This window comes from Equus przewalskii, chromosome 3 (assembly GCF_037783145.1).
Source record: "Equus przewalskii isolate Varuska chromosome 3, EquPr2, whole genome shotgun sequence".
Lineage (NCBI taxonomy): Eukaryota > Metazoa > Chordata > Mammalia > Perissodactyla > Equidae > Equus > Equus przewalskii.
Genome location: NC_091833.1, coordinates 63658995 through 63685239, shown reverse-complemented (window position 1 = coordinate 63685239; position 26245 = coordinate 63658995). Strand labels below are relative to the sequence as shown.

At 38.6% G+C, this 26245-nt stretch overlaps 1 protein-coding gene across 15 annotated transcripts in view; it reads left to right on the top strand.

The window, feature by feature from the left end:
- The window catches only part of SLC4A4 (solute carrier family 4 member 4), a 396172-nt gene that overhangs the window by 218281 nt on the left and 151646 nt on the right, over positions 1-26245 (top strand). For 8 of the 15 annotated variants that reach the window (XM_070614690.1, XM_070614693.1, XM_070614691.1 and 5 more), the window contains one exon: positions 1129-1308. In XM_070614690.1, the coding sequence (XP_070470791.1) occupies positions 1129-1308 (180 nt within the window). Of the gene's footprint in view, positions 1-1128; positions 1309-9307; positions 12532-26245 lie in introns of those variants that run through there. The other 7 variants (XM_070614692.1, XM_070614694.1, XM_070614689.1 and 4 more) reach the window with 3 other exon arrangements.

Here is a 26245-nt window from a genome sequence, read left to right as displayed (position 1 = left end):
TGTTCCCTTCTCCACTTTTGTGTACTGGGAAGTTTGCCCAAGGGGAAAATATTGACGTGTGCTAGATGCACCCGTGTACCTGAAAAGGTAGGCTTGGGATTCATTGTTCTGGTTCTACGCAGAGGACAAAGCTCTACCTGCATGGAGTGAGACATTGTCCTTCCATTGTGTATCTTGCATAGATTCTATGATGTTTTGTCCTGAGCCCCATTCTGGACAGAGGAAATGTTGACCTGTGATGTCACGTTAGAATAGGATACACCAGGCTACATTGATGCCATATGGCTGGCATGCTGACTTGGGAGAAAAAGGATTTCTTACTTTTTATTAGAGTAAAACCTGTCCTTTAGCAGAGCCACCCGTAGAGCAATTTCTATGAAACACTCATCTTTTCTAGTTAAAAGCATTCTAAAAAAAAAAGCTAATAGAAATTTTATTTTTTGTAGTAAGACTACGATTGTAAAATTTCATAGAAAATTCTGATCAGGTTATACTTTAAAATGAGTAATGGAATATATTGGAAAGGCTTTAGTTAGATCTAAACAAGAAGAATATGCCTCCCTTCTTAGAAATGACGAAGGCATAAATTTGTAGTTTAATCTTTTCTTCATTGGAGTAATCGGTGGTCAAATAACCTGATATGGGGAAAGGTATTGTTTTCCTTTATTTTGTCCTATTATAAAGAAAATATAACATTACGGAAGAATTGGGGAAAATAAATTTAAAGATCAATAATGTCGCTACATCGAATTTTGCATACTAGAAGCTTTTTTCACTTGATTTATATTTCTGATATGTCTGCTATGATACCATCTTTTTTTCACTTAATGGAAAAGTGTAAATTCCTGACTTATTGTATTACTCATAGAACAATGCGATGAACATAAATTCACTATTAACTGCAATTGAAAAGAAATCAAGACAATTCTTCCTCTCCAAACATGTAATTAATATTATAATATTTATAACTCTTTCATTAATGCAGTATCCCTGTAAGTGGGAAGTTGGAAATTTGGAAAATAGTATATTGATCTTAAATTTGAGGATGACATCAAAGTTAGAGTAAAAAATTAACTTCATGGTCTTGTGACTGAGTTTTGTTTTTGTTTTGCTTTGTTTCTGTTTCAGAGATGATTGTTGACCATCAGATTGAGACAGGCCTATTGAAACCTGACCTTAAGGATAAGGTGACATATACTTTGCTCCGGAAGCATCGGCATCAGACCAAGAAATCCAACCTTCGATCTCTGGCTGATATTGGGAAGACAGTCTCCAGCGCAAGTAGGATGTTTACCAACCCTGATAATGGTAATGCAGGGGCCGACTGGCTGCTGCTCTCTCTTACCAGCCTCCTTCACCTTTACTCCATCTTTTGTCATCTTTTTTTTAACCTCTCTACATATTTCTTCTTTTCTCAAGTTCATGTGCCACAGCCATTTCATAATGACACTTTTTATACAATCGGGCAGGTTGGCAGTCCTGTCGGGAAGATTTCAGTGGTTGTTGTAGGCATCAAATGCCGAGATGCCTTACTTGCTCCGTATACATCTGTTCCGATGGACTGACATGGTTTGCTAATGATACGCTGAAATAATGATGAAACAACTGAATATTTCAGATGAGTAAGCAAACTTGTAGATTATTGAGTACATCAAGGAATCTGATTTTGACACGGTGGTTTGTCAGAATTTGGAGGATAGACTAAGAGATGATAAGTGCCCTGAAATCTCCTATCATGAAGTGTTTGCTTGGTATGTGAGATGGTGTCCAGCTTATAAGTGATCATTTATCAGAGTAGGACTCAACATTATTTTTACTACTTGAAAGAGAATCTCTTTTGTTATCTGATGATAGTTAGATGTGAGAGTAATTATCTAAGGAGGCATATTCACCCCATTATATCCATTATATAGCAAAAGGAAAGGCCCTGTGTCTTATTCATACTTTATTGTGTTTACCAGTTTCCTGTAAAGTGTCTGTCTTCTGTATCATTGTCTTTGTTTCAAATAAATTTCATGGTTGTGTGCAATCTGAGAAGGGAGAAGTTAATTTCCATGAAGTATGGAAAATGAAAGCATGGTGGAAAGAGTTGCTAAGCATTGTGCTGGTAGAACTAGATCTCTCCCATCTCACCCCCAGGCTTTTTCAGTATTAAGAGAAATGAGTAGATAAAGGAGCTTCTAATTCATTGCCTTCAGCTGCACTTTCAGAATAACATAAAACATATTGTCACGGCAGAGGTGGGCTAAGTGAATTGTATAAACTGAATTCTAACTCAGTTACTCCATTTCTGGAAACTGAGTTTTCTGACTTAATATTAAAATTAATAGTTGGGGGGAAGAGAGTTTACTAGCAACAAACTCTCTCTGATATGTTTTTGAACCATTTCGTCTTTGTAGTTTCTTAATGAGTGTTTAGTCATTAAGTAGAACCAAATGAAAAGTTTAATTTTATTGAGTGACTTATATATTGATTTAACTGCTGCCATAACTTTTTTAAAAAGCAAGACAGGTTATAAATAAATAATTAAAATAAAAATACTCTTTATAAAAAAGTTTACAAAAGGAAGAATGTAATCTAGAACATTCCTACTACAATTTGATCGTTCTACCATTACTTGGAATATTGCTGCTGACTGGAAATGTTTTGCTTTTGTGTGTCTCCTCTAGTTTTTTTCCCCTCCCTTTTATTGTATTTTTGAAGAAAGAGGTTGTTTAATGGCTGAAAATGTTATGGGGTGAACAGTTTTTTATAACTGATGTCACAAATATTTCATTTTGAAAACAACCCATGTTATTAAAGTTATGGAAATTAAAGTGAAAGTCTGTCTTTTATATCCTATTTGTTATCCTCTTTCTCATATAAAATGAAATTCCATTATTTGGAGATTTATTTTTTTATCATGAAGTTGGTGGTAGTATAAAGAAAGAAGCAAGAAAATGTACTGTTTTCAAATATTGCTATATTTGCAAAGAGAAAAGGAACGAATATGACAGAGTGAGGGTGCCTTGTACCAGTATGGTGTGAGCTTCATTTTCATGGAAGTGCAGGCAGAATAGAAATTAGGAACAGATGGATCTTGGAAGCCAGTATCTTGCGTTTTAGGAGAAAGTATTTGGATGTGGAATACAGCTAATGAGCTGATATCTCTGTCATTCAATCTTTTATCCTCTCAGTAGATCTTTGTACTTCAGAGGCAAGTTGAAATTGCCTTGTCATTCACCTTTTCACTTGTGAAATGTCGTATATGCTGGGCAGAAAGCAAATAGGAAGGGCTGGCTGTTCTTTTCTCTTCTGGCTCTTCAGCTGATCAGCTTACACCCTGAAGCATGGAATATGATTAGGCCTTTTAAAACGTATTATTATTGGCATTTGTGTTACCTAACTCCTTTTAAATATCCAGAGGCAAGATTTGGCTCTGAGAAATTCTATGGTAATGACTTTCATGTGCCTCCAAGCTACATTATTATAAATTATCAGGGGGCAAATTTTTGGTTTTCTGGAGGCACTTGTTCTTAACTTGCAAGTTTATATAGTTGCCTTTATATGTTAGGGTTTAATTACTTAATATCTTTATTATGAAGTGTTCTTAGAATAAATTTCTAAAGTAAAGAATTCTGGTACTTTGCTTCTATTTTAATAATCCAGAATCTTATATCTATTGTAGTTGGAGCTAGATTCTAATATCTTCTTGTAAAGCCTAGATAAACTTAAGTCACCTTAGTCTTCCATCTTAGGCTAGAAAATAGACTCATTGACACTGCCAGCTTTAGTTGTGATAGCAACAATGTAATTAGTAGCTGAAGTTTGTGGAGATACTTCAGAATTGGAAGTTTTTTCATTTCCCAGTGGTATGCTGGAGCCACCTCTTAGCTGCTCACAAGAGACAATTGTTATCAGAATTTTGTGAGCTGATTGTTAAACATAGCTGCTATTAAAAGTTAAATTATATAAACATACAATTAAATAATGATATAAAACCAAAGGTAATAAATACTCACAATTCATCACTTCTTATTTATTTTACTGTAGTTTGCACTGTTCAGGTTATTTACATCTATTGCATCTGCGTGATGGAAATACTATAAAATAGAGTGCTACTGTCACATCTTCCCAACTCTGCATTCAAGTGACTTCATATTGGAAGCTGAAAATTGGCCATGATGGTAGTCCTTCCACCATCGAAATCAGCACATGCTACAAAGACGGGCTTGATTTATTGTTTTGTCAATTGTCTCTAGACTTAAAAAAGTCATGGAGAAAATTCTAGTAATGCAGATTAAATTTAAAAATGTGTCATGTCTATAGCCCCTGTCTTAGTCAACTTGGGCTATTAGAACAAATTACCATAGACTGGGTGGCTTAAACAGCAAGCATTTATTTCTCACAGTTGCGGAAGCTGAGAAGTCCAAGAACAAGGTGCCACAGATTTAGTTCTTGGTGGGGACCCTCTTCTTGGCTTGTAGATAGTCACCTTCTCATTGTATCTTCATATGGCAGAGGGAGACTGACCATCTTTCTCCTCTGTTTCCAATCCCATTCATGAAGGCTCTGCCCTCATGACCTAATTTCCTTCCAAAGCCCCACCTCCTGATACTGTCACATCAGGGGTTAGGATTTCAACCTATGAATTTTGGGAGGATACAAACATTTAGTCCATAATAGCTGTTAAAATGTAAATAGCACAAAGAGTTGAGGATATGTTCTTTTGATATTCAAAACTATTATCCAATTTAGCAAAGAATATGATTTGGCATATCATTGACAAATGAGTGAAGTCTGAGATAAGTCTTCATTGTTTTGCTATTGTCTTACTTGTTAGCGTATATGGTAATGGATGTTCAACATGGATGTTGGAACTATACTTGTTTGCCATTTGCAGCTGTAAGTTGGCTACTGATAAAAAAGTTTGGTAAAAATCAACAAAAGCATTCTATAAGAATCAACTGGCTATATGCAATTTACAATAGTGTTGTACATTTTATTATTATTTGTGAGTGTGCTACACATCCTTTATATCAGTAAAATTTACTACACACACACACACACATACAAATTTTCCCTAGGAGAACTGGTTTTCAAACATTGACCAGCATAGCCACTACCAGATCATCACTGTCTTTCCAGAGCTAAAGACTAACTCTCATGTTTTAGGGTCCTGATGTGGCTTGGGGTTCAAGGTAATTTAGTTTTTTTTTTTTCAAATGAAAAACATTTTATTTGTAATAAATCAAGGAAGAATCAGGCTAGTTTCCAAGATGTTAATTATTGTGAAATTGCCACTTGTCTGAGACATCTGATGAATTCTGATGGACATGTCTGCCAGGTACTAAATTTTAGGCAAGTGCTGTAATTTCTCAATATATTAATTGAGGCATTTCTTTGGAAGTAGTGTTGCATGAAGAAATTAATAAAGTTTTTATTTCCTCTGGTGTTGGATTTTCCTTTACCTACTCTATTTCTCACTATTGTTTTAGGTTGAACCATATGAAATTGCCATCTCTGTGGCTAAAATAAACTTGGCTATCAGCAATTGCATATGCTCTACTTAATGATTTGGTCTGAAGTACTTAGATAATAGTTCTGTATTATTGTAGGTTACTATGAAAGAGTAACATTTAAGCCTAAGGATGTTCTTTGGTAGTATTTAAAAATCAAGTAAGATGTATTTAGTTTGCTTTTTCTTAGAAAGTGAAAGTGAAGTTTATTCTTAATTGGTATTCATTCAATAAATGTTTGGTAAGATGTTTATGACAAGGTCACCTGATAACTGTTTTAAAAAATCATGGTTTATAGGATGATCTGATTTTTAAAAATATCATTTCCCACTTAAACGGATACATTTGGTGTGTATTGTCTGAGCTTACAAAAGATGAATGAGAACCTACTGGAGGACCCAGACCAAGTAGGAACCTTAATTTGAGTATTCAGCTTTCACTACCCTTGTGGAAATTTGGGCAAAGCCATCATCAGTGTGTCCTTGTTCTTTTCCTGGCTTCTTCACTTTTTCCCCCTAGGCTATCATAGAAGGCAGTTGTTTGCCCTCTGTGGTCTGGGAGTACAGATGTCCTTTATTGAGAAGTGACTTTGGTTATCCAATTGCACCTAAGCTATGAATTTCATTTTTCCTCAATCCAATTTTATGACCCCATTTTTCATTAGTTTTTTTCCCCCTCAAAAATTAGAGAGGTAATTTAGTACTCAGTTTCTATGTCTGTAAAACAGAGATAGTGAAAATTAAGTGAGAATATATGTAAACTGTTTAGAATGGTAACTGGCACATAGTAATCACTCAACAAATAATATTAAATTGTATGTAATATGTTTAAGCACAATTAAGAAAGAAAGATCTCATACTGAGTAAGAGTGGTTTCTGGAGTGATGTTTGCTTATGGTTTACTGTGTAGGAAGAGCCTCATGAGGTAGTGCTGATTTATTTCCTCTGCCCTTTGGTATTGGAAAGGGGAAAGGAGAGAGCCCCTTCTCATCCTAGCCCTCTTACAGAAAAGTCTGTCCTCTTCACGGATTTTACTCTTTGCTAAACAGCTATCAAGGATCCCCTAAACTATGCGGAGAATCCAAGACTTAATAAAGCTGCTCCTGCAGGGAGACGAGGAGTTGGAAGAGGTGGCAGCTTCAAGCCAGGGCAGCTGGCTCCTGGGCCTCACGCTGTTTTCTCCATGCTTTCTCCTGGTGCCCTGTGGCCTCTTCTGTATTCCATGGGACCCAGGGCCTGTTCCTGATTGAACCTCTGGGTTTTATCCTCAATTCACTGCTTTTCTTTTTTTGTCAAGTATGGGAAGTGTGATCCACTTGCTCCTAGCACTTGTTGCCACCACTTACTTTCTCCCCAGATTGCTCTTTTCAATGTCATCTACCAGGCAGGATGCAGCTTCCTAGCTCTCCCACACTGCCATTTCCGACATAAGCACACAACACTTTGAGGTATTTTAAAAAGTGTAGTCTGTTACTGTTACCTATAGTGACATAGATAGTGGTTAGCAACATAGAACAAACAATGGAAAGAAATCTTTTCCTTTATTGTCGTTAACAGTATTTCTAGGCCCCATTGAAACGTGAGTGGGATAAGCTAGGCTCTTGTTGCTTTGGATCTGATTTGAGATTAGGAGTAATCAAGGTATTTGGTTTGGATATTAGATCAAGCTGCCTGGATACTGGCATGGGGTGGATCTGACTGGGACCACCGCCAGGTTTGGCAGCTTTCTCAGTCCCTTTGGAAATTCTTAGCTTTTTGTCTGGGTTTGGATTCCAGCTTATCCCAATTGTCTCTGGCTGGGTTGTTCTACTTGGCAGCCCCCCTTTCCTTCATATCTTTGAATTTAGTCCTGGCTTCAGAATCAATGTATAGGTCAGACATTTCCCTAACTTCCTCGAAGATTATATTCCTCTGAAGCAGGCCATTATGCTTTTCTAGTTCTAAGATAGGTCAGCCAACAGACCCACATCACTTTAAGTTGAGAGTCATCCTCCCAGGTGCCTTTCTGCACACAATCAGCTGTCTCCAAAAACCAACAGCACACATCCATCTGTTTTGTTCAGAACTCCAATTCTGCATTCATTTGCACAGCACAGATGATTGTCCTGGCCAGAACCCAGTGAATGATCAAGCTTTTCTCAGCCTTAGATTAAATTAACCAATCCCTGGAAAGGTTCTAGAAAAGTGCTAGAATGAAAGGATCCCTTAATAATAGTAACTTAATAGCAGTAGTATTTCTAGTTCATTTATCAGACACCATTCTTATTTTCCTTTTTTTCCCTAGGCAGGTGACTGATCTTTTAGATTTATAGCGTTCAAATCTTTAAATAAACAATAGCATATTTTTTTCCACGGGTCATTCCCTTTTGGGGTTTGCTCGTCTGTTCTGCTCTTTATGGAAATGAAGAGTCAGCCTAAGAGATATAACACAGGTGACTAGTTTTTGACAATAAAGACCAACTTTATAATCTTCTTGAAGATGTGATGCCATCTTTTACAAAGAGTTCATTCCAATCCTGGACTAATACTCCGTAGCAGTGTGATTTTGAGCAATTACATTATATCCTTGAGGCTCATTTTTTTTATGTTTGTAAAATAGGGGTAGTGATGTCTTATTCTGTTTATACAACCAGGAGTAAATGAGATCTCTTTGTGAAAAGTATTTGATAAGCATAGCATGAGATACCCCTGTAAGGAATAGCTATTATGCAGAAATGTTTTAAGGGGCAAATTTAGTGCTTTTCAGATTTAAGACTGAGGACGGAACTTCAATTCCCCACCATTATTTTGTATTCTGTTATTTCCTGTGTCTCTCAAATTTTTTCTCCCAACACTCCATATATGAAAACATTCTTGGAGTTTTATGTTTAAAACAGTGCTGCTTTCATTATCAACTTTACAGATACCAAATAATACATAATGAGGTATTGTTCATGGACCTTATAGTATTTTTAATTTAGAGTATAAAGATTGATCAGTCTGACTGAGCAATGACAGTTCTTAGCTATCAATAAACAATATATGTATAGTAGGATGTTATCAAAGAAACATAGTTTAACATTTAATTAATTGCCATTCTGTTTTATGCAGCAGGGTCTGTGACGGAGTAAAGGAATGGAATGATGCTCTGTGGCTTATCCTACCACATATAAGTACTCTCTTCTCTATTTCTCCCTCTATGGAAAACCCATGTACTTAAAGGCCCTTCACTGATTTGCTGCTGCCAACGCTGAGAAAATCTCCTTTCAGGGCTTGAGGTCCCTGATAGAGCCGCCCTTGTGAAGTCTTGTGTTCCCAGCCTCACCTTACTCTAAGAGCAGATAGCAGAGTAGGTGTAGATCTGGGACCACGTCCAGTTCCAGTTCTCTATGAAAGAGAAATAGAGAGAAGAGGAGAGGGAAGAACAGGAAAATGTGAGGAAAGGAGGAAAGGCAAAATGAAGACATGAATGTGAGCAAGGTGGACTGTTTGCCGTGTCTTCCCAAAAGAAGAAAGAGGGAATAAAATTAAAGTCTTCCAAGAATCATTAAGCATGCCTTATTCTACTCAAACCCTGTTTCATGTGAATACAAAGGACAAAAAGGAGATCTTTTCAGGTTTATGAACCTGATTTCTTAAAAAAAACATTCTGAATTTCAAGTAGGTCAAGGTTGCTGTCTTTAGTATTTTCCAACATCCTCCAGGATGTTAAACAAGGAAACATCATTCCATCTATGATATTAGTAGTAGTAGCAATGACGATACTACCTCCCATTAACTGAGCACTCATTATATACAGGGGTTGTTCTCTATGGTGTTTCTGATATATATATCATTATCTCCATGTGCAGATGAAAAACTTGAAGATCAGAAATGTAAAACAACTTGCGCAAGCATAAAAAATAGAGGAACCTAGTGTGCTTAACAACAATATGCTAATTCAGTTACAATGGGTAATGAGCTCCCTCAACCATGATTTTTTTTCCCACACATCAGTGAGTCCAGGTCTCTTACTTTGTGTATTCGGGTGATATTGAAGGGCTCTGGAGATCATTCTCTAGGCAGGAATACACACCAAACATCGCAGTGGAATGTCTTTATTGGTTTTCCAAATGGAGATTTCCAGGCAGTGTATCTCATCTGTTTACAGGTGAAATGCTGCTGCGCTCTTGAGTTAAATTTCTTGACTAAATAACAGTGTGGAATGCATAGTAGATGCTCCATAACTGTTTGAACATACAATATTGCAATCCTGAAGGAGTCCTAAAACTTTAACATGAGTAAAATTTACCTTATTCTTAATAGGCTTGTTAAAAAAGCACGTTGCTGGAGAGGTTTTATGGTCTATTTGCATGATTCAACCAGCGACACCCTCTTTTGAACAGATTTAGATTGATGGTTTGGGACAAGTTGATTCTCAAGGGAAGCATGAATGTTTTAAAAAAATCCTCCTCACACACCTTTTTCTCTTGTCTAGATATTGGAAACCATCACTCAAGAATCTTTAGAGCCATATCTTTCCTCATCAAGTCACAATAATATAATCCAGTTTCTACCTTGTTTGTGCCTGAAGCGAGGCAAAAGTGATTTATAAGAGAATATGTAAGATAGTAGCAAAGCTAAGCAGTTTATTTTGTGGTTTGAGTGTAGAAGAGGTACAAAGAAAGCATTATTTGGAAAGGGCATATATAATATATGATTACCATGGTATAATTATAGAAAGTTTGGCTCCAGCTTTGGGAATAACTTTTCAAAATTTTATCTTTGGAGTAAATCTGTAAAGAGAAAAAGAGCAACACGAAAGGGTTACAGAGTGTGTATCTCTTCCTGCACAGAAATACACAGAGGGTCCAACAAATCAAAATGTTGGAATTTGCCAATATAAGTAATGGATGCTGGGAGCCTCCCAGTTTTATGAGGATAAGCAGCCAGATGGCTCCAATCAGCTTTGCTAAAACACAGGTGCCAAGTCTCCATGGGCAGTTTCATTTTCATGCCTGTCTTTGGAGCCAGGTTCTTTGCTGGTGTGTGCCAGGCTCCATTCCACTGTCCTCTTGATGGTGAGGTCCAACGTCAGTGGAGGCTGTGCAAAAAGGAATTTCCAGCTTTAGTGCCCAGCAAATAACACACTGACATGTTGAAGGGAGCAGAGGAGAGAAAAGCTGTTGGGAAAAGTTAGTTATCAGCATTTGAGTTCTGGAGCAACTGCTGACCTCTTTACTCACTTTAGGAGCAAGCTGTGGTATCAGTGATAAAATTTGGGTGGCCACCTACTGATCAGAAGCTAAAGGGTGTAAAACTCTTTTGGGTTCACTTTGCATTACCAACCTCTGTCAGTTCTCACTGCTCTGGAATTTCAGTAGTTCCTTGCTTGGGCCTGGATAAATGGCTATCAGTTGCCTAGCCTCTTTCATTTCCTGTGGCTAAGCCTGTAGGAATATTGGCTCTTTAAGCAGGTCACTCAGTTGTCAAAAGAAATAGGAGGCGAAACTTGGTCAGTATGATAATATATGTTTCTAAATGCCTCCCTCTTGACAAAAGCAATTTTGGAATAATCTCAACTGGTTCATTTCCCTTTTTCATTTTTCTTAGTGCAGTAAAAACTTGCAAAGAAGTTCAATTATGGGAAACAATTAAAAATTCAGATTGCCAAGAGAAGACATCAGATTTGCCTCAAACAGGTGCTGGCACAGATGGCCCGCTCACAAGTCCTGGCTTTATTTACAGCTTTTAAACACAGACAGATAAATTGACAAAAATGTTTCTAGATTTTATAATGTGCTGAATGCCCAAATTTGGCCATAAATGTACATTAATTTGTAAATGATTCAATTTGAGACTTGACCTCCCAAATCAACAATAGCCTTAAGAAGACCATTTGTTGCCCTGTTGTTTGCACACTTGTGTGAAGAGATGATCTGATCTTTGCTTTGGTTCGATATGCTTTGTTAATGACAATCTTTATTATTCAGGGGAAAAACCCTCTCTCAAGTCAAATTGTCTGTAGTCTAATGGTTAGATATTTCCAACCTCATTGTCTTCCTTGAAGGATTGTTATGCTGCCTATTTCTTACTAGCCTTGAAGTGAGGCGTTTAATGAGAATAGCAAAATAGATAACATGAAACCCAAATGAAACTAAACTTCAGGCAGAAGTTGATGAAAATATCCGGAGGGGCCATAGTCTTTGTTCAGCCTGCATTGTTATCCTGTCTTTGATGTGGTCTAAAATTTGGCTTAGGTGCACCACATATTAAAATTATAGTAAAATAAGTATTAAAGGGCACCAGAAAATGAGGACTAATGTTCATTTCTAAATTAGTTTATATTAGGGTATTGATTTATCTATATCCAAGTGTCTTGTTTCTGAAGGGCTGAAAAAGGAGGCAAGGGAAATTGAAAACTAGCTTTATATTCATCAAGGAAAATATTTCAGAAGTGGAAGTATGAAATGTTGCTTTTGCGGTTGTGCACAAGATCCATAGACGGGCCTATTGGGTAGATCAGAAGAAAGCTCTTTACTAATATAACACCCTGCCCCCTGTGCTTTACAAAACTGTGCATAACCTCTCTCTGTGTGTGCTTATGTGGTGCAAAATTATTAACTGTCTTGATCTTACATCTTGAGATTAGTGTTCATTGTGTAAATCTTTCTTCTGGATACAACCCATGCTCTGTGTATTAGAACTGCAGGGCGGATCATCCGCTGGTACTTGGGGAGCTATAATGATTGAATGCAATGTTTTTGACGCCTTTCATTCTGTGTTGAGATTGCTCCATCTAAGGATGCAGGGTTGTGGGAGGGGGTGTGTGTCAATGTAATATGTCATTGTTCTCCTTTAACTCGCTTCTGTATTTGCTTTAGTATTTTTTTCTTCTTAATTAATGCTTCATCCTCATCTTTGCTGTGGCTGCTCATGTGTCCTCCTCCTCCTCCTGTCTTCTGCTTCTGACACTAAAGCCCGCAGCCCGCTTGAGAACTCAGTGCCCTGCCTAGCAACCCGCACCTTGGATGATGACCCTCGAGTGCGGCGCACTCCCAGCGTGGGATGGCTAAGTAAGTCAATGACTGGGGAAAGGGCAAGGATGGTGGTGGTGGTGGGCAGTGGGAGGGCACGAAGCCTGGGCTCATGGTTACTGAGTGGACAGCATCCTCAAGAATGCCTGAAAGGAAGGCTTACAGATTCCTGAACTCACAATTACTGATTTATTCCTTCTACTATCAAAGAGGACAGTAATAATGTATTTTCTGGGTGATCTGCTCTTCTGAGTTCAAGTTGAGTGCTTTGTAAGGCAGTGGAAAGAGTTTGAGAGTAAGGGCTAGGCCTGGCACTGGCAGCCCTGCCTCTGCAGAACACTTCTCGGAGCCTGGCTTTCCTCAGGCTGGTAATGAGTCCGTACCTTCTTACTTCAGAGGATTGTGAAGAAGATCACTTGAGACGAGGTCTCTGAAGGTAGTTTGGAAGCATCCAAGTGCTTGGTAAGAGGAAGAACTTACTAAGTTAATGGTCTTAAAAAATCCCAGATATTGTTACAAGTTGGAAAGGCAGTAGGTGCTATGGACATTGAAAAAGTAGCATAAGATAGAATCTTTGTCTTTTAAAATAAAGGGCTTTGATAAAGAGACAAGATTTATATACCTAAAACTAAAAGAGAAAAGAACATGCACAGAAAACTACAAAGATTTTCCCTTAAGATTTCCAGATTTGATTATATGTGAAATAAATTTCTTTTGGTTGCCAAGAAGCCCATCCACAGTGACATCATTAGGCTTTTTTTTAACTGTTTATTATTACCCTTCTTATAATAAACTATTGATTTAAGCTTTTTACTATTCTAGCATGAGGAAATTTCACTTTCCTGGGAAGGTGTCTTTCTCAGATGACTTAATGGGGGAAGTTTTAGTTCATCCTAAAATGATGTTTGTTGTGCTACATTTTTCCTGCGCTTTTCTTGGAGTAAATTGCACGTTTTGAGAAACTGTATTAATAATCTTTATGTCCCATAGAGATATAAATGCATGTGCTGCACCTTGCTGCATGCCAGGCCCTGTACGAGGCGCCAGGTAATTAGTGGTAAATAAGCTGAGTCCCTGCTCTCAGGGAGCTCCTTTCTAATGAGGGAAGCAGGACACAATGGATAACAACTGTATAAAATGCTAAGGGAAAGGACTGAAAATATACACGCACACGCGTAAGGTTATGGGAACATCTGTTTGGTCTGGGAGTGGTGATGGTAGAACATTCTTTGGGAGGAGATGACTTTGGGGCTAAATCTTAAAGGATTAGTAGGAGTTTGGTAGTGGAAGAATTGAGGGAAGTTATTATTGAAGTAATAACTTTTTAATGATTTCTGCTATACAGTTTGTCTCAGGAGCTTGAATAATAATTTTTCTTGAATAATAATAAAAATTGCAAACAGTAATTCATGACTTTTCAGGTACAAACTCTGAGCTAAGTACTTTATGTGATACCATTTAATTTTCTGAGCAATCCTGTGAAGTGGCTATTGTTATTACCTCCCTTTTACAGATGACAAAACAGGGCTTAGAGAGTTTAGTAACTTGCCCAAATCCCACAGATCATCTGTCTAGAGTAGGATTTGAACTTCATCATGTGGTAGTTTCATCTATAAATTTGATGGGTTGTGTCTTATTGAAGTTAAAGTATGGGGAATACATGTGGTTAGATTGCCAAAAAGATTTAGAAACTCAACAGTCACTTCTGGTACTCACATTATTTTCTCTGCAAGAATCATGCATTCCTTCTAATAAATTCTTTTTTTCTCAGTGATACTTCTTGGGGAAAAAATAAATTTGGGTATAAAGTTTAGTCAATGAGGTTTGGAGTCAGGCAGGATTGGGTTAGAATCCTGCGTGGACCACTTACTAGCCTCTTGACTTTGGGCAAGTTACTTCTCTACTGTAAATTTGGGTTTCTCAACTACAAAATTGATACCAACATAGGATTGTTATGAGAATTAAATTAGAAATATGTAAAGTGTTTAGCATATTTCTCAGCACTCAGTAAATCCAGCATGACTGTTATTAGCAAAGTGCTTATAGGAATTGCTCAAGAAATTGTAGCTGTTCTTATTCTCTGAAAGTTCTATTTATTCCATGTCAGACATTTAGACATTGAAATATCGGTGTGGATAGAGCATCAAGGAAATTGATCAAAATGATCAGTTTGTCGGTGACATGGAAATATGGCAACTATTTGGAAAGCAACCTAAAGAATATACCCTGGGCCAATCCTTCTAAGAAAACACGATTTAGTCATGAGAGAAGATTCTTCTCATTGTCTGTTTATGTGATATATTCTCTTCCTAAACAAACAGCCTTGGTGTATAATCTCAATCACCTCTCCTAGTGCTCTTTATTGCCTACCACATCAATTCAATAAATTTAACATGCACATATTACATAATGAAGATGTGCAAAGTAGTGTTAAGTCCTGCTTGTTCTACCTACCTATCTAGCCTCATCTCTTCTCAGTATGAATTTATAGTCTAATTAGCTCATCCTTTTCCTTTTGGCTCACACTGTACTTCTGTGCCTTAGTTGATTTCTCTGCCCTTCCAAGAATGCCTTTTAAGGCATGCCTATCCCAAACTATTCAGTACAGCCCAAATGAAGTTCTATCTCCTTTATAAAATGGTTCTCATAAATGCAAAAGATCTTTTCAGGTCTAATATTCCATAGCTCCTATTATCTGTGTCTCACAATTGAAGATTTACAATATGTTGTTTTCTGTTGCCCTCTGATGCTCCATCGTTTGTATTTTTCCATTCAATTACATAAAAAAGCTCCTTTAGGGCAGGGGCTGTATCTCATGCATTAGTGTCTCCTCCAGAGCAGTGTAGGTACTTGGAACATGGGACTTGTCCAGTAAACTTTTATTAGTCCTTGACACTCCATCATTTCATTAAAAGCAACCAACAGCCCAGTTTTCACTAGGGCCCATCTTGGCCACAGTAAACTAGTGACCAGAAATGAATGTTGTTTATCTGCAAAAACTATTTCCCCATATTTTTGCTCATCCTGGTCTGATGAATTTGGTTGTCAGTTTATTTTAATAGTTAATATGAAATTGTTTTTCAAAAACACTGCCAAAAATGTCAGCTAAAAAACAAGATTGTGAGCAAGGTTCCGTTAACAATCTTTCAGTGTTCTTAGCAAGGTGTTTTCAGGCTTAGTGTCACTGGAAGTAACTAACTACCTTTAAAAAGCTACATTTGAAGTTGCTTTTGGGGAGTAAGCTCTCATCATTTTTACATTGTGTGCCTCTTATCTTAGTTGTCACCTGAGGCAGATAGGAGCTTACAGCTCTTACCCATTTCGAATGCTGCCAAGGTATCGAATTAGAAGTTGGAACAAAACCAAAAATGATTTCCTCTTACAGATCTCACCAGCAGGTCTGAAACCAGCCTGGGCCACTGAGAACAAAAGAGAAGCTTTCACCTCTATTTTTCAGGACAAGTTAATACCCACCTAAACACTTTGCCATTATGAGAGTGCTGGAGCCTCTCCTGTCTTGGTGGGTGCAGAATGGCTCTTCACTCTGAGCGCTTATCTGTGAATTCAGTTTGACATCTAACAGCCGGCATCCTCTGAGCCCTTGGAAAACACTTGAGTCCTTTTGCAGTTATTGGCAGTCGAGATCAGCTGCTTCAGACTCTTAGGTCTGAACTTCAAAGAATAAAATCAGGTTTAGAGTTTTTTCCTGCCATGTTCTGCACATTCTGGCATCTGTCTTCACTTTGCTTTGTGTTGTGTCTGTCTGTCTGTCTAGTTTGTAAATCTACCAGGCAGGGACCTCCTGATCCAGTTCAGTGTTTTGCTTTGTAGATACTTATCCGGTGTTTGATGTTATTATTGTCCTAAGTATTAATATTAGATAATACCGTTTTATTTTAAATGAGACTACATTGGAGTAGCTGTGGATTCTTGTTTCATCTACAACCAGATTACACAGTTAACAATAGAATTTAAAGAACTGAATATCAAGTAGGACTTTTTTTACTTTAAAAACAAATTTTGGGCTAGCCCCAGTGGTCTAGTGGTTAAGTTTGGCACTCTCCACTTTGGTGGCCCAGGTTCAGTTCCTGGGTGCAGACCTACATCACTCATCTGTCAGTGGCCATGCTGTGGTGGTGGCTCACATACAAGAAGGGGAAGATTGGCAGTGGATGTTAGCTCAGGGTGAATCTCCCACGGCAAAAAGAGGAAGATTGACAATCGGTGTTAGCTCAGGGTGAATCTTTCTCAGCAAAAAAAAAAAAGAAAAGTGTTTTTATTTCTTTTGGGGCATTTCTTGAATTAAGCAACTGAGAGTCTTTCAGCTGTTGGAAAGCTTACTGGCTAAATGAAAATTATAATTGTCTCTGGCCCTGGAGTTTTCTTAAAAAGTTTTGGAAATTCTTTAGGAAAGTGGTGAACCCAGAGAGTTCACTTTAATACGTTCAAGTCAACAAATGTTCATTGAGCTCTTCCTCTTCTAGTTCCATAGTCCAGTTGGAGAGAAGGAGATGAAAGAAGCTCATAGGTAGCGATTTCAGGGAGGCAATGGGCATTGCCACCAGAAGAGCCCAAGGACAGACCTGTTTGTGCACAGTGTGTAACACAGTAGCATGCATTATGCTCTCTTGAAGTGCTTATCGGAAGAATGGATAGTGGGCATAAAAAGAGAATTGAGAAAAAAAATCTCTCTTAGAGGAGATAGACATTTCATTTTCTTTTTCTTTTATTGAGGTATAATTGACATATGGCATATTAGTTTCAGGTGTACAACATAACGATTTGATGTGTGTATGTATTAAAAAATGATCACCATAATAAGTCCACTTAACATCCATCACCACAGATAGTTACAATGATGAGAACTTTTAAGATCTGTTCTCTTAGCAACTTTCAAATATGCAATGCAGTATTATTAACTATAGTCACCATGCTGTATATTATATCCACATGACTTATTTATCTTCTAACTGAAAATTTGTACCTTTTGATCTCCTCCAGCCATTTTGCCTTACCCTCCCCACTGCCACTTTAGGCAACCACCAATCTGTGCTCTGTGAGGTAGACTCCAATGGGCCTTAAACGATGGGTTTTACGTCCACAAATGGAGATTGTAGTAAATGCAGGATGAGACATTGAAAGGCGATGTTAGGCTAAGAGGAAAGTATAAAAGCAACCAGATTATTGAGAAAGTATAAAGAAGAGTTTGTGTGAGATAGGGTAAGTTGACACATTTAATTAACAGGGCATGAGAATGAAGCGTGTGTGTGTTAAGATGGCAAAATAATTGAGCCATTTTGTGGAAGGTCTAGGAAAGTTTTTTAGCATGGAAGTAGCATGGCCAGAACTGTGTATTAGAGAAATTAATCTGCCAGGGGTTATTTGGATGGAATACAATGGAGCAATGCTTTAGGTGGGGAGAGATTTAGGAGGTGATTGCAATGGACCAGGTAGAGAGAATGAAACTCTGGGCTAGGATCGTGACTTTGGAAATGGAAAGGAGGGGATGATGCAAGAAGTGTTCTAGAGATGGCACCTGCAGGACTTGGCAACTGACTCCATATTAGAGGAGGAAGAGGAAAGAATCCAGGATGCCTCAGATTTTGAGCCTGCAACCAGGGAGATAACAGGAAATTATTCATGGAAGAAGGGGATGGGATTTACAGAAGCACAATAGTTCAGATTTCTGCCCCCATAGTGCATCTGTGGCCATCTTTGAAGATATATTTCACTAGGCAATTTTTAGATGATTTATCATGGGCCAAGACTCTTTTAGATTTCTGCTTTGTTATACATTCTCACCTTAGTTTTTTGGATCCATCTAAACCTACCTTTGGGGTGGAGAATAACCACCATAGCACGGCCCTCTTTAGGCAACTAGTGAGTTTAGAGCATTTTCATCTTGATTCCAAGCATTTCACCTGCTCTCCCTCAGTTCCTATCTTCAGCTGGTCCAAGATGTGTGCTTGTTCTTGATTGGGAATATTATGTGAGTCATTTATTGTACTATTTCCACATACACTTCTGGCCTTTCAAAATTCCCTCACTATAGCTTTTCAGAGTCACAAGTTTCAAAAAACTATAGGAAATAAAATCTTTCAGCAAACTGAAATCTACCTTCAGAGGTTTTAGTTAACGTAAGACATTCAGAAAACTTATTTGATATCTGAGAATGAGTTACAACATTCATCAAATACACACAGCCCTAACCACTTTAAAATAAAAAAGGGAGTTAGTGACTATCCTGAGCTTCTGAAAGAGGTCTCAATAGTTATTTTATCGATACCTAATATTGTAGTTACAATGGGCTAATGTGTATACTGACTTGAGAAGTCTATAAATAGAATCAAAGTGGAGAAAGAATAAAAACTTAGAAATACTGTTATATTTCAGAGTACTAGGGACTTGGAGGAGATTTCAAGAGGCATAGATTTGGAAAAACTTTGACAATCTGCTGGAATTATAAAAGAGAGTTTTTTCCCAATAAGGAGAGTTTGGGATTTGTGAGCATTTGAACTTGTACTTGGCAAAATGCTGATATGTGGAGCGTGTTCATTATCAAACTTTTCCTCTCATCACCGATTCTGTCCCTTTTCCTGACCTTCCTGTTCCTTACCATCTTTCTCCCTTCTTTCAGGCTTGGAATGTTAGAGTCATCTTTGATCGTGCACTCTCTCTTCCCCTCCCACCCACAGTGAACCACTGAATCTGTTAAATGCTACCTCTCTAATGTTACTCGCCTCTGTCTCCCTTCAAGTCTTACTGTCATTGCTTCTCTTTAGGTCCTTATTTCCTCTTGCCTAGTCTAATTCAATAGCCTGTTATCTGGGGTCCCTGCCTGTAGCTGGGCATATGCAAATGCATCCTACACTTTGCCTTCCAGTTAATCTGATGATGCCTGGCTGATAAGTTATCTCCTTAAGTGGAAATGGTCAATGGTACCTCAGTGCATATCGAACAACATCCAAACCCCTGGGCCTGGCATTCAAGGTCCATTGCATAGTGACCTAAAGTTGAATAAGCAGCATGTCACACTACCGTATTTCCCTTTATCTACACTACATTTCAGCAGCTACTTAGCATTGCTTGAATTTGCTGAGTGCTTCCCTCTGTTAGTGTCTTTGCCCTGAACATTCTCTCCGCTGAATATTCACTCTCCTTCCTCTTTAGACTTTCTGTCAAAATTCTGCTTATTCTTGAAGGCCCACATTCTTCTTGAAACCTTTTCAACTTGAGATACTCTTTACTGACCTTGAACTCTGAAAGCACCTTTTTTGAGACTTCTCACATGATGTTTATCTCATTCTGCTTTGTGGTATAGTGTGGGGACATGTCTTATTGCCTCTACTAGCTATATATTTCTTAAGGGCGCAGGACCTGTGTCTAATTCATTTAGATATCATCTGTTGCAGGGTTGGACAAACTATGGCCCATGGAGCAAATCTGACCTGTGTTTGGTTTTGTAAATAAAAACTTATTGGAACGCAGCCGTGCTCATTAGTTTATGTATTGTCTATGGCTGCTCTCATGCTACAAGCGTAGAGTTGTATAGTTGCAACAGAGATTGTATGGCCCACAGAACCTAAAATATTTACTCTCTGCTCCTTTACAGAAAAAGTTTTCTGACCCTTGCACTATAGTACTGGTTCTCAAAGTGGGGACTGGGGAGCCATGGTTATCCCCAAGACCCTTTCAGAGGGTTTGGAAGATCTTAGGATTTTCCTCATATCATTTGACCACAACAACGTATCTTAACAGATTGAACACAGAAGCAGATATGACAATCCAGCTGTATTTCATTAAGCCATACATTAAAGAGATTTGTAAAAATGTGAAACAATGCTGTTCTTTTCATCAAAGTGTTGGTTTTGGAAAATATAGTTATTTTTTTAATAAAATACATTACTTATGTTAACATGTAATGGGTTTATTAATGTTATTTAAAATTAATAAATAAACATTTAAAAAACTTTAGTTTTAATTTCTAATATGGTAAATATTGATAACTATAACCCAGATAAACAAACTCTTAAATTTTTTTTTTCGAAGATTTTATTTTTTCCATTTTCTCCCCAAAGCCCCCCGGTATATAGTTGTGTATTCTTCGTTGTGGGTCCTTCTACTTGTGGCATGTGGGACGCTGCCTCAGTGTGGTTTGATGAGCAGTGCCATGTCCGAGCCCAGGATTCGAACCAACGAAACACTGGGCTGCCTGCAGTGGAGTGCGTGAACTTAACCACTCGACCACAGGGCCAGCCCCTAAACTCTTAAGTTTTAAGTGTGTAAAGGTATTCTGAGACCAAAAAGTATGACAACTGCTGCTCCATTGTGTCTAGTAGAATGCCTTATACAAAGCAGTAAATCAATAAATGTTGCATGAATGAATAAATATGTAACAGAAGCAAATGTTTCTAATGTAAAGTTAAAGAAAGCACAATGGTAATAGTCAAAACTATTGAAAGGGGAGTATAAGTAAGAGCCATTAAGAAATGATATCTACTATGTGCTTGTGACTTTGCTCTCCACTTTGCCTCCCAGAGAACGTTGATGAGGCACAGTGAAGTGAGGATGATTTGAGGGAGTAAGAAGAAGAGCTGGTCTTCCTGATCTTCTTTCTTTGCTGCTTTCTTGACAACTAGCAGTCAAGATGGGCTGGATTTTGCTACAGTGATAACTAACCCCAAATATCTCGGTTACTTAACACCACAGAAGTTTCTTACTCATACTACTGCACGTTTAATGTGGAATTTCAGGGAACTCTGCTCATCATCGTTAGTCAGGATCCAGGCTATCAGAAGCCCTCTCTCAATACATGCTTCCACAATCATTGTAGCAGTGGGCAAGAGTTCTGGTGACTCGCAGGCTGCCTCTTCCACTTCTGCCCAGCAATGACACATGTTACTTTCATTCACATGTCATTCGCCCTAGTGAGTTATATGTCCACACCTAACTTCAAAGAATTGTTATCCTATCATGTGCCCAGGAGGTGGAGATTCAGAAACATGTGGTGGGCAGCACTAATGACTACCCCCCAGCCATAACAGAAATTGTAACCTTGAATTGTATGCCCTTCTTGGCAGTGCTGAGAGTTATGGGAAGCTATGCAAGGTAACCATGCAGAAAATATTCTCCTCCTGCTTATTCTTGTAAATGGAGGATGAGAGCTTTCTCATAATGAGGGAGGGCTGGGGTTACCAGTTCAAGGTCTACTGAAGAAGCACTGGGGCTGTGGTTTTACAGGGGACTTCTGAGGTAGACTAGATTAATTTGAAACTGATGGAGAGTCTTCCATGCAGATATACAGTAAACCACCCTTATTAGACCAAACAATGTCTGGATTTAATTCTTGGAGACAACTGAAGATCTAACTACTTGAATTAGTATGTCTGTACACATGTGAGTGAGAGAGCCTGGAGGAAAAGCAAATGTAATATTCTAGCTGCAGATATCAATTTCAAAGTTAATAATGAAATTTCTTCTTGGCAGCAAGCAGTAGAATTTTACTTTGATGAAAATTGCTGGCAGAATCTTCAGAAATATGGATTTTCTTTCTGTGGTAGACTGAATGTTTGTGGTGTTTAGAATAGTCCTGGTAATTCAGATCCCAATTCTACTCCTCTTAATGCATCCTTGACCTCAGTAACTCCTCGTCCATCCCCTGTCAGGCCAGAGCCCCTGTCATCTTCCATCCTTCCTACCTTTCTGCTGTTTTCCTTCCTCTTCATTCCTGCCCCTCCCTGACTCTTCTACAACTGCTCTACGTTAGATCCTCATCATCTCCTGTGTGAATTAGTTCCACATCCTCCTGTTTGCCAGCCTTCATTCCTTCTCCTTTAAATCCATCCTCCTCAACTTCCAGAAGGAACTATCTAAGTCACAAATGCAAATATATTACTTCCTCTGCTCAAAAACTTTTAGTGACAACTCCCTATCCTTCATATGCACAAGGCCAGCTCTCTAGCTTGCTAGTGTTTAGAAGATGAAGCCCAAGTTCTCTAACCTGTGAGATGCGTCTTGTCTTGGTCTCTGCTTAACTCTCCAATCATTGCTTGACATTTCCACTCTAGTACTATAAGTTCCAGTAATATTTGAATTCTCAAATACTTAGATTCCATGCCTTTCAATCTCTCTATCCCTTATTCATGCTGTTCCAGCTTCTCCCACTTGACCTGAGTAAATTTAACCTATCCTTGAAGTTCTTATTTCCTCCAGGAAATTTTTTTTAATCTCTCTTTTCCCCTCCATCCCACCTAACTGCCTCTTCCTCATTTCTCCTCTTACACCCCCCCTGCATTGCTTTACCATCACACCATAGTACAGGTATGTTTCCTTCACTGTTGGCAAAGTTCTTGAAGAGCCTGAACCATGTATTTGAATCCTCATTGCCAAGCACAATGTTGCACACTTAGTAGATGTTCAGTAAATGTTGGACTGGACTAGTTCATCCACCTGACGCTTGCCGTGGGTAAATTATTTGCTAACCATGCACTGCCAGTCACTTAGATCTCTTTTGTACCCACTAGGTTTATTTGGACAAGATATACTCTCATCACCTTTAAGAGCTTAGTCAATCTGAAAACAAATGGGAGAAAATAGAATATGTAGCATCTATCTAACCAGAATGTGTAGGTTCTATTTCTCCGAGACAAACCTTATGAATAATAGGTAATTCCATTTTTGTTTTTGACTATTAGGCACTCTTGGAAGGAATGATGACAAATTTCTCAAATTCATCTATGTTTTCTTATTAGTAGGACTTAGTTTCCTTCCTTCCTTCCTTCCCTCCTTCCTTCCTTCCTCCCTCCCTCCCCCGACTCCCTCTCTCTTTTTCTCTCTCTTTCTTTATTTCCTTTTTTGATGAGGGGTGGTGGTGGTGTAGGGAGCTGTTACTGGGCCATGAATTGTTATTCTTCTTGCATAGATTGGGGTTCTTTTGGAGCAAACTGTGATTTGTTCATCACTCAGAGCCTAACAGAGTAACTGACACTCAGACCCTTCATGAATATTTGTTGATTAAATGAACACATATCCTGAAAATGAGAGAAAAGACTAAAAATAGAGGTAATATGGAAACCTGGGGCAGAAATTATGTTTTTGAACTTGTCAGATCATGATCTTCACATCACCCACACCTAAGTAGCCTCAGTGGCATGGAGAAGCCCTGGCTGCTGATAGTAGTAGAATTTGAGAATTGTATTCCTTGGCTAGAACCTCTGTTTCTTAGTGACTAGATCATTCTATCCATGGTTGGGACACCAGTACCAAGGCAACTATGACGACTGCCAGCTGTCATTTATTCAACCTGGTTCCATCTCATTTAATCTCCATAAAACATTCAATGAAGTAATCATCACTGACCCCTTGTTATAGATGAAGATGCTGAGGCTCAGTGAGGTTAAGTACTTATGGTGGTCATTAGGGCTATTCACAAATGTTGCAGCTTTCTCTCCTTCTGGACACATATGAGGACTCTACTTATTCACCCACTTCAAGTTAGGTGTGACCACGTGACTTGCTTTGGCCAATGAAACATGAGCAGAAGTGATGAATGTCATTCCCAGGGAAAGCTTTAAGAGCCAGTATACGTTCTATTAATCTCTTTTCCCTCAAATTAGCAGTGCTGTAGAGAGTGGCTGCATCTGGGTCTTGACCTAAGGTCAGAGATGCAGAACCAAACCCCCAGCCAGTCCACAATGGACATTATCATGAGTGAGAAATAAATCACCGCTGTTTTAAGCCATGAGAATCTGAGGTGGTTCTTTTCCTGTAAGCTTGCCTTTCTGGCAGGGGGAGTGTTTGAGGTCATCCAGTGAGTCGGGGACCAGGGTTTGAACTCAGATGTGTAGACTCCAGATGACATGGTTGCTTTTTATTTCTCTCTGCTTCTCATTATTTCTGCCCTCAGGTCTCCCTACTTTCAGCCGCAGATAGTGCTCTTGTCTGACAGCAAGAGGTGTGGATGCTGATGACTCAGAGTTTTGTTGTTTCAAGTCAGAAAATGAAATTCCTGGTGTTTCTCAATGAGAGGAGCAGATCAACATTCAGAAGTGTAATTCTCTGGGATGGTTCTGTTTTCTAAGGCTCATTCTTATCTACCCCAGGAAACAGCTGGAGCACACAAACGATTACGGGCCTTCATCAGCTTTTGCCTCAGAAAGAGCCATATACTATGATGGGTTCTGCAAGTTGTAACCATGGTTACAAATCAAAGAACAGTCTTGTTAGGTGAATGTAGAGGAGAGACTAATAGCATTCTTTTTAAGGAGGAAGAACAGGATAAATTCAATTATAATGACAAGTTTTCCCCTCAATAAATGTTGTACTTTAAAAATCAATTATTCTAGCACACACTTAAGGTGGGGTCTGGATTTTAGGAATTGCTGTAGGTGTCAAGGTTGAATCATTTCCCCAGTTTCTAAAGGACACCTTTGAATAATTTTTGTCTGTTTCTAGGGAAGGGCCTAGAGCCTGTAAGAAAGTGGCATTTCCTCTTCACTAGGTAGTGGCTTAGGCTGTGTAGCTTGTTACTATTGTTTGTCATAATGTAAGTGACAGTTTTGACTGTTGTCTTTAGTAAGAATGATTTTTATCACGTTGGATTGGAAGTATACCCTCCCCTTTAGTGGTGGTAGTTTGATTATATCCAGTTACAGTGGTAGAGTTTTTGGGTGTTATATTAATTCTTTCACATTGTCAATTCATTCATTCACTTAAATATTTTTAAGTACCACTCTTTGGCCAGTGCTTAGGTAGGTGCTGGGAAAATAAAATAAACAAGGCAGACACAGTCCTTACCTTCAGAGACCTACTAGTTAGACCTATTTTTACCAAGGGGAGAGTGATGCTCGTATAAGCTGGTTCTCCTGAGCAGAGTGAGAAGTGCTTGTCTAGAGAGTGGGTCATGTCTGAAGGGGGAGAATGAGAACCTAGAGACCATCCAGGAGGTGGTCAGATAATGAGAGATCTGCCTCGGCCGTAGGAGTGCCGATTAGAGGAATCAGAGAAAGGGCAACTTAATTGGTTCACGAGAGCTGGCTTCAAACAAATGTGTAGAGGAAAGTAGACTTCGCTTTAGTGCTTCAGAGAACAGAACTCGGTGCTATGGGTGAACCTTTTAGGGAAGAAGATGCTGACTTGAGACTCCTGATGTTTTAGATAAGGATTTGAATGCAATTTTTATTTTCATGATTCAATGATTGATAGATTTCAGTGATTTTCCGAGAGGATTAATGACCTGATCAGGTTCAGGCTGGTAAAGCCCTGTTGGCAAGGGTATGGTCCCATCCCTCTTATATGTGGATACAGGATTTTCCCAACAAGGGACCTTTGTATTCCAACTCCTTGAGAGGGAATGAGGGCTGCAGGGACCAGCTCCCCAGGGCTAGAGAATTGTAAAATGTAAAGCAAGGGTCTCTACTTATGAAAATCTTTCCTTAAGCCTGGGAAAGTATGAGAATATTTATTGGTTCTAATAAGTTATGTGTATTTAAACAAAAGCCAGCTCTTTCTGAGCATGTGTGTGCTTTGGTTGGCACATGCTGTTTGTGAGTCCATCCAGATGCTACTACTTACCTGGGAAATTGAGGCAGTTTACTACCTGTTGGAGTGAGCTTTATCGCAATGAAATGGATCACTTCATTAAGTGGCAAGTATCCTGTCATCAAAAGTATATAAGCCAGCGGACTGGCTATGTCTGATGTTATAGGAGAAAAAATGCATGGGAGAGAAGTTGGTTGGATGATCTCCAGGTGTC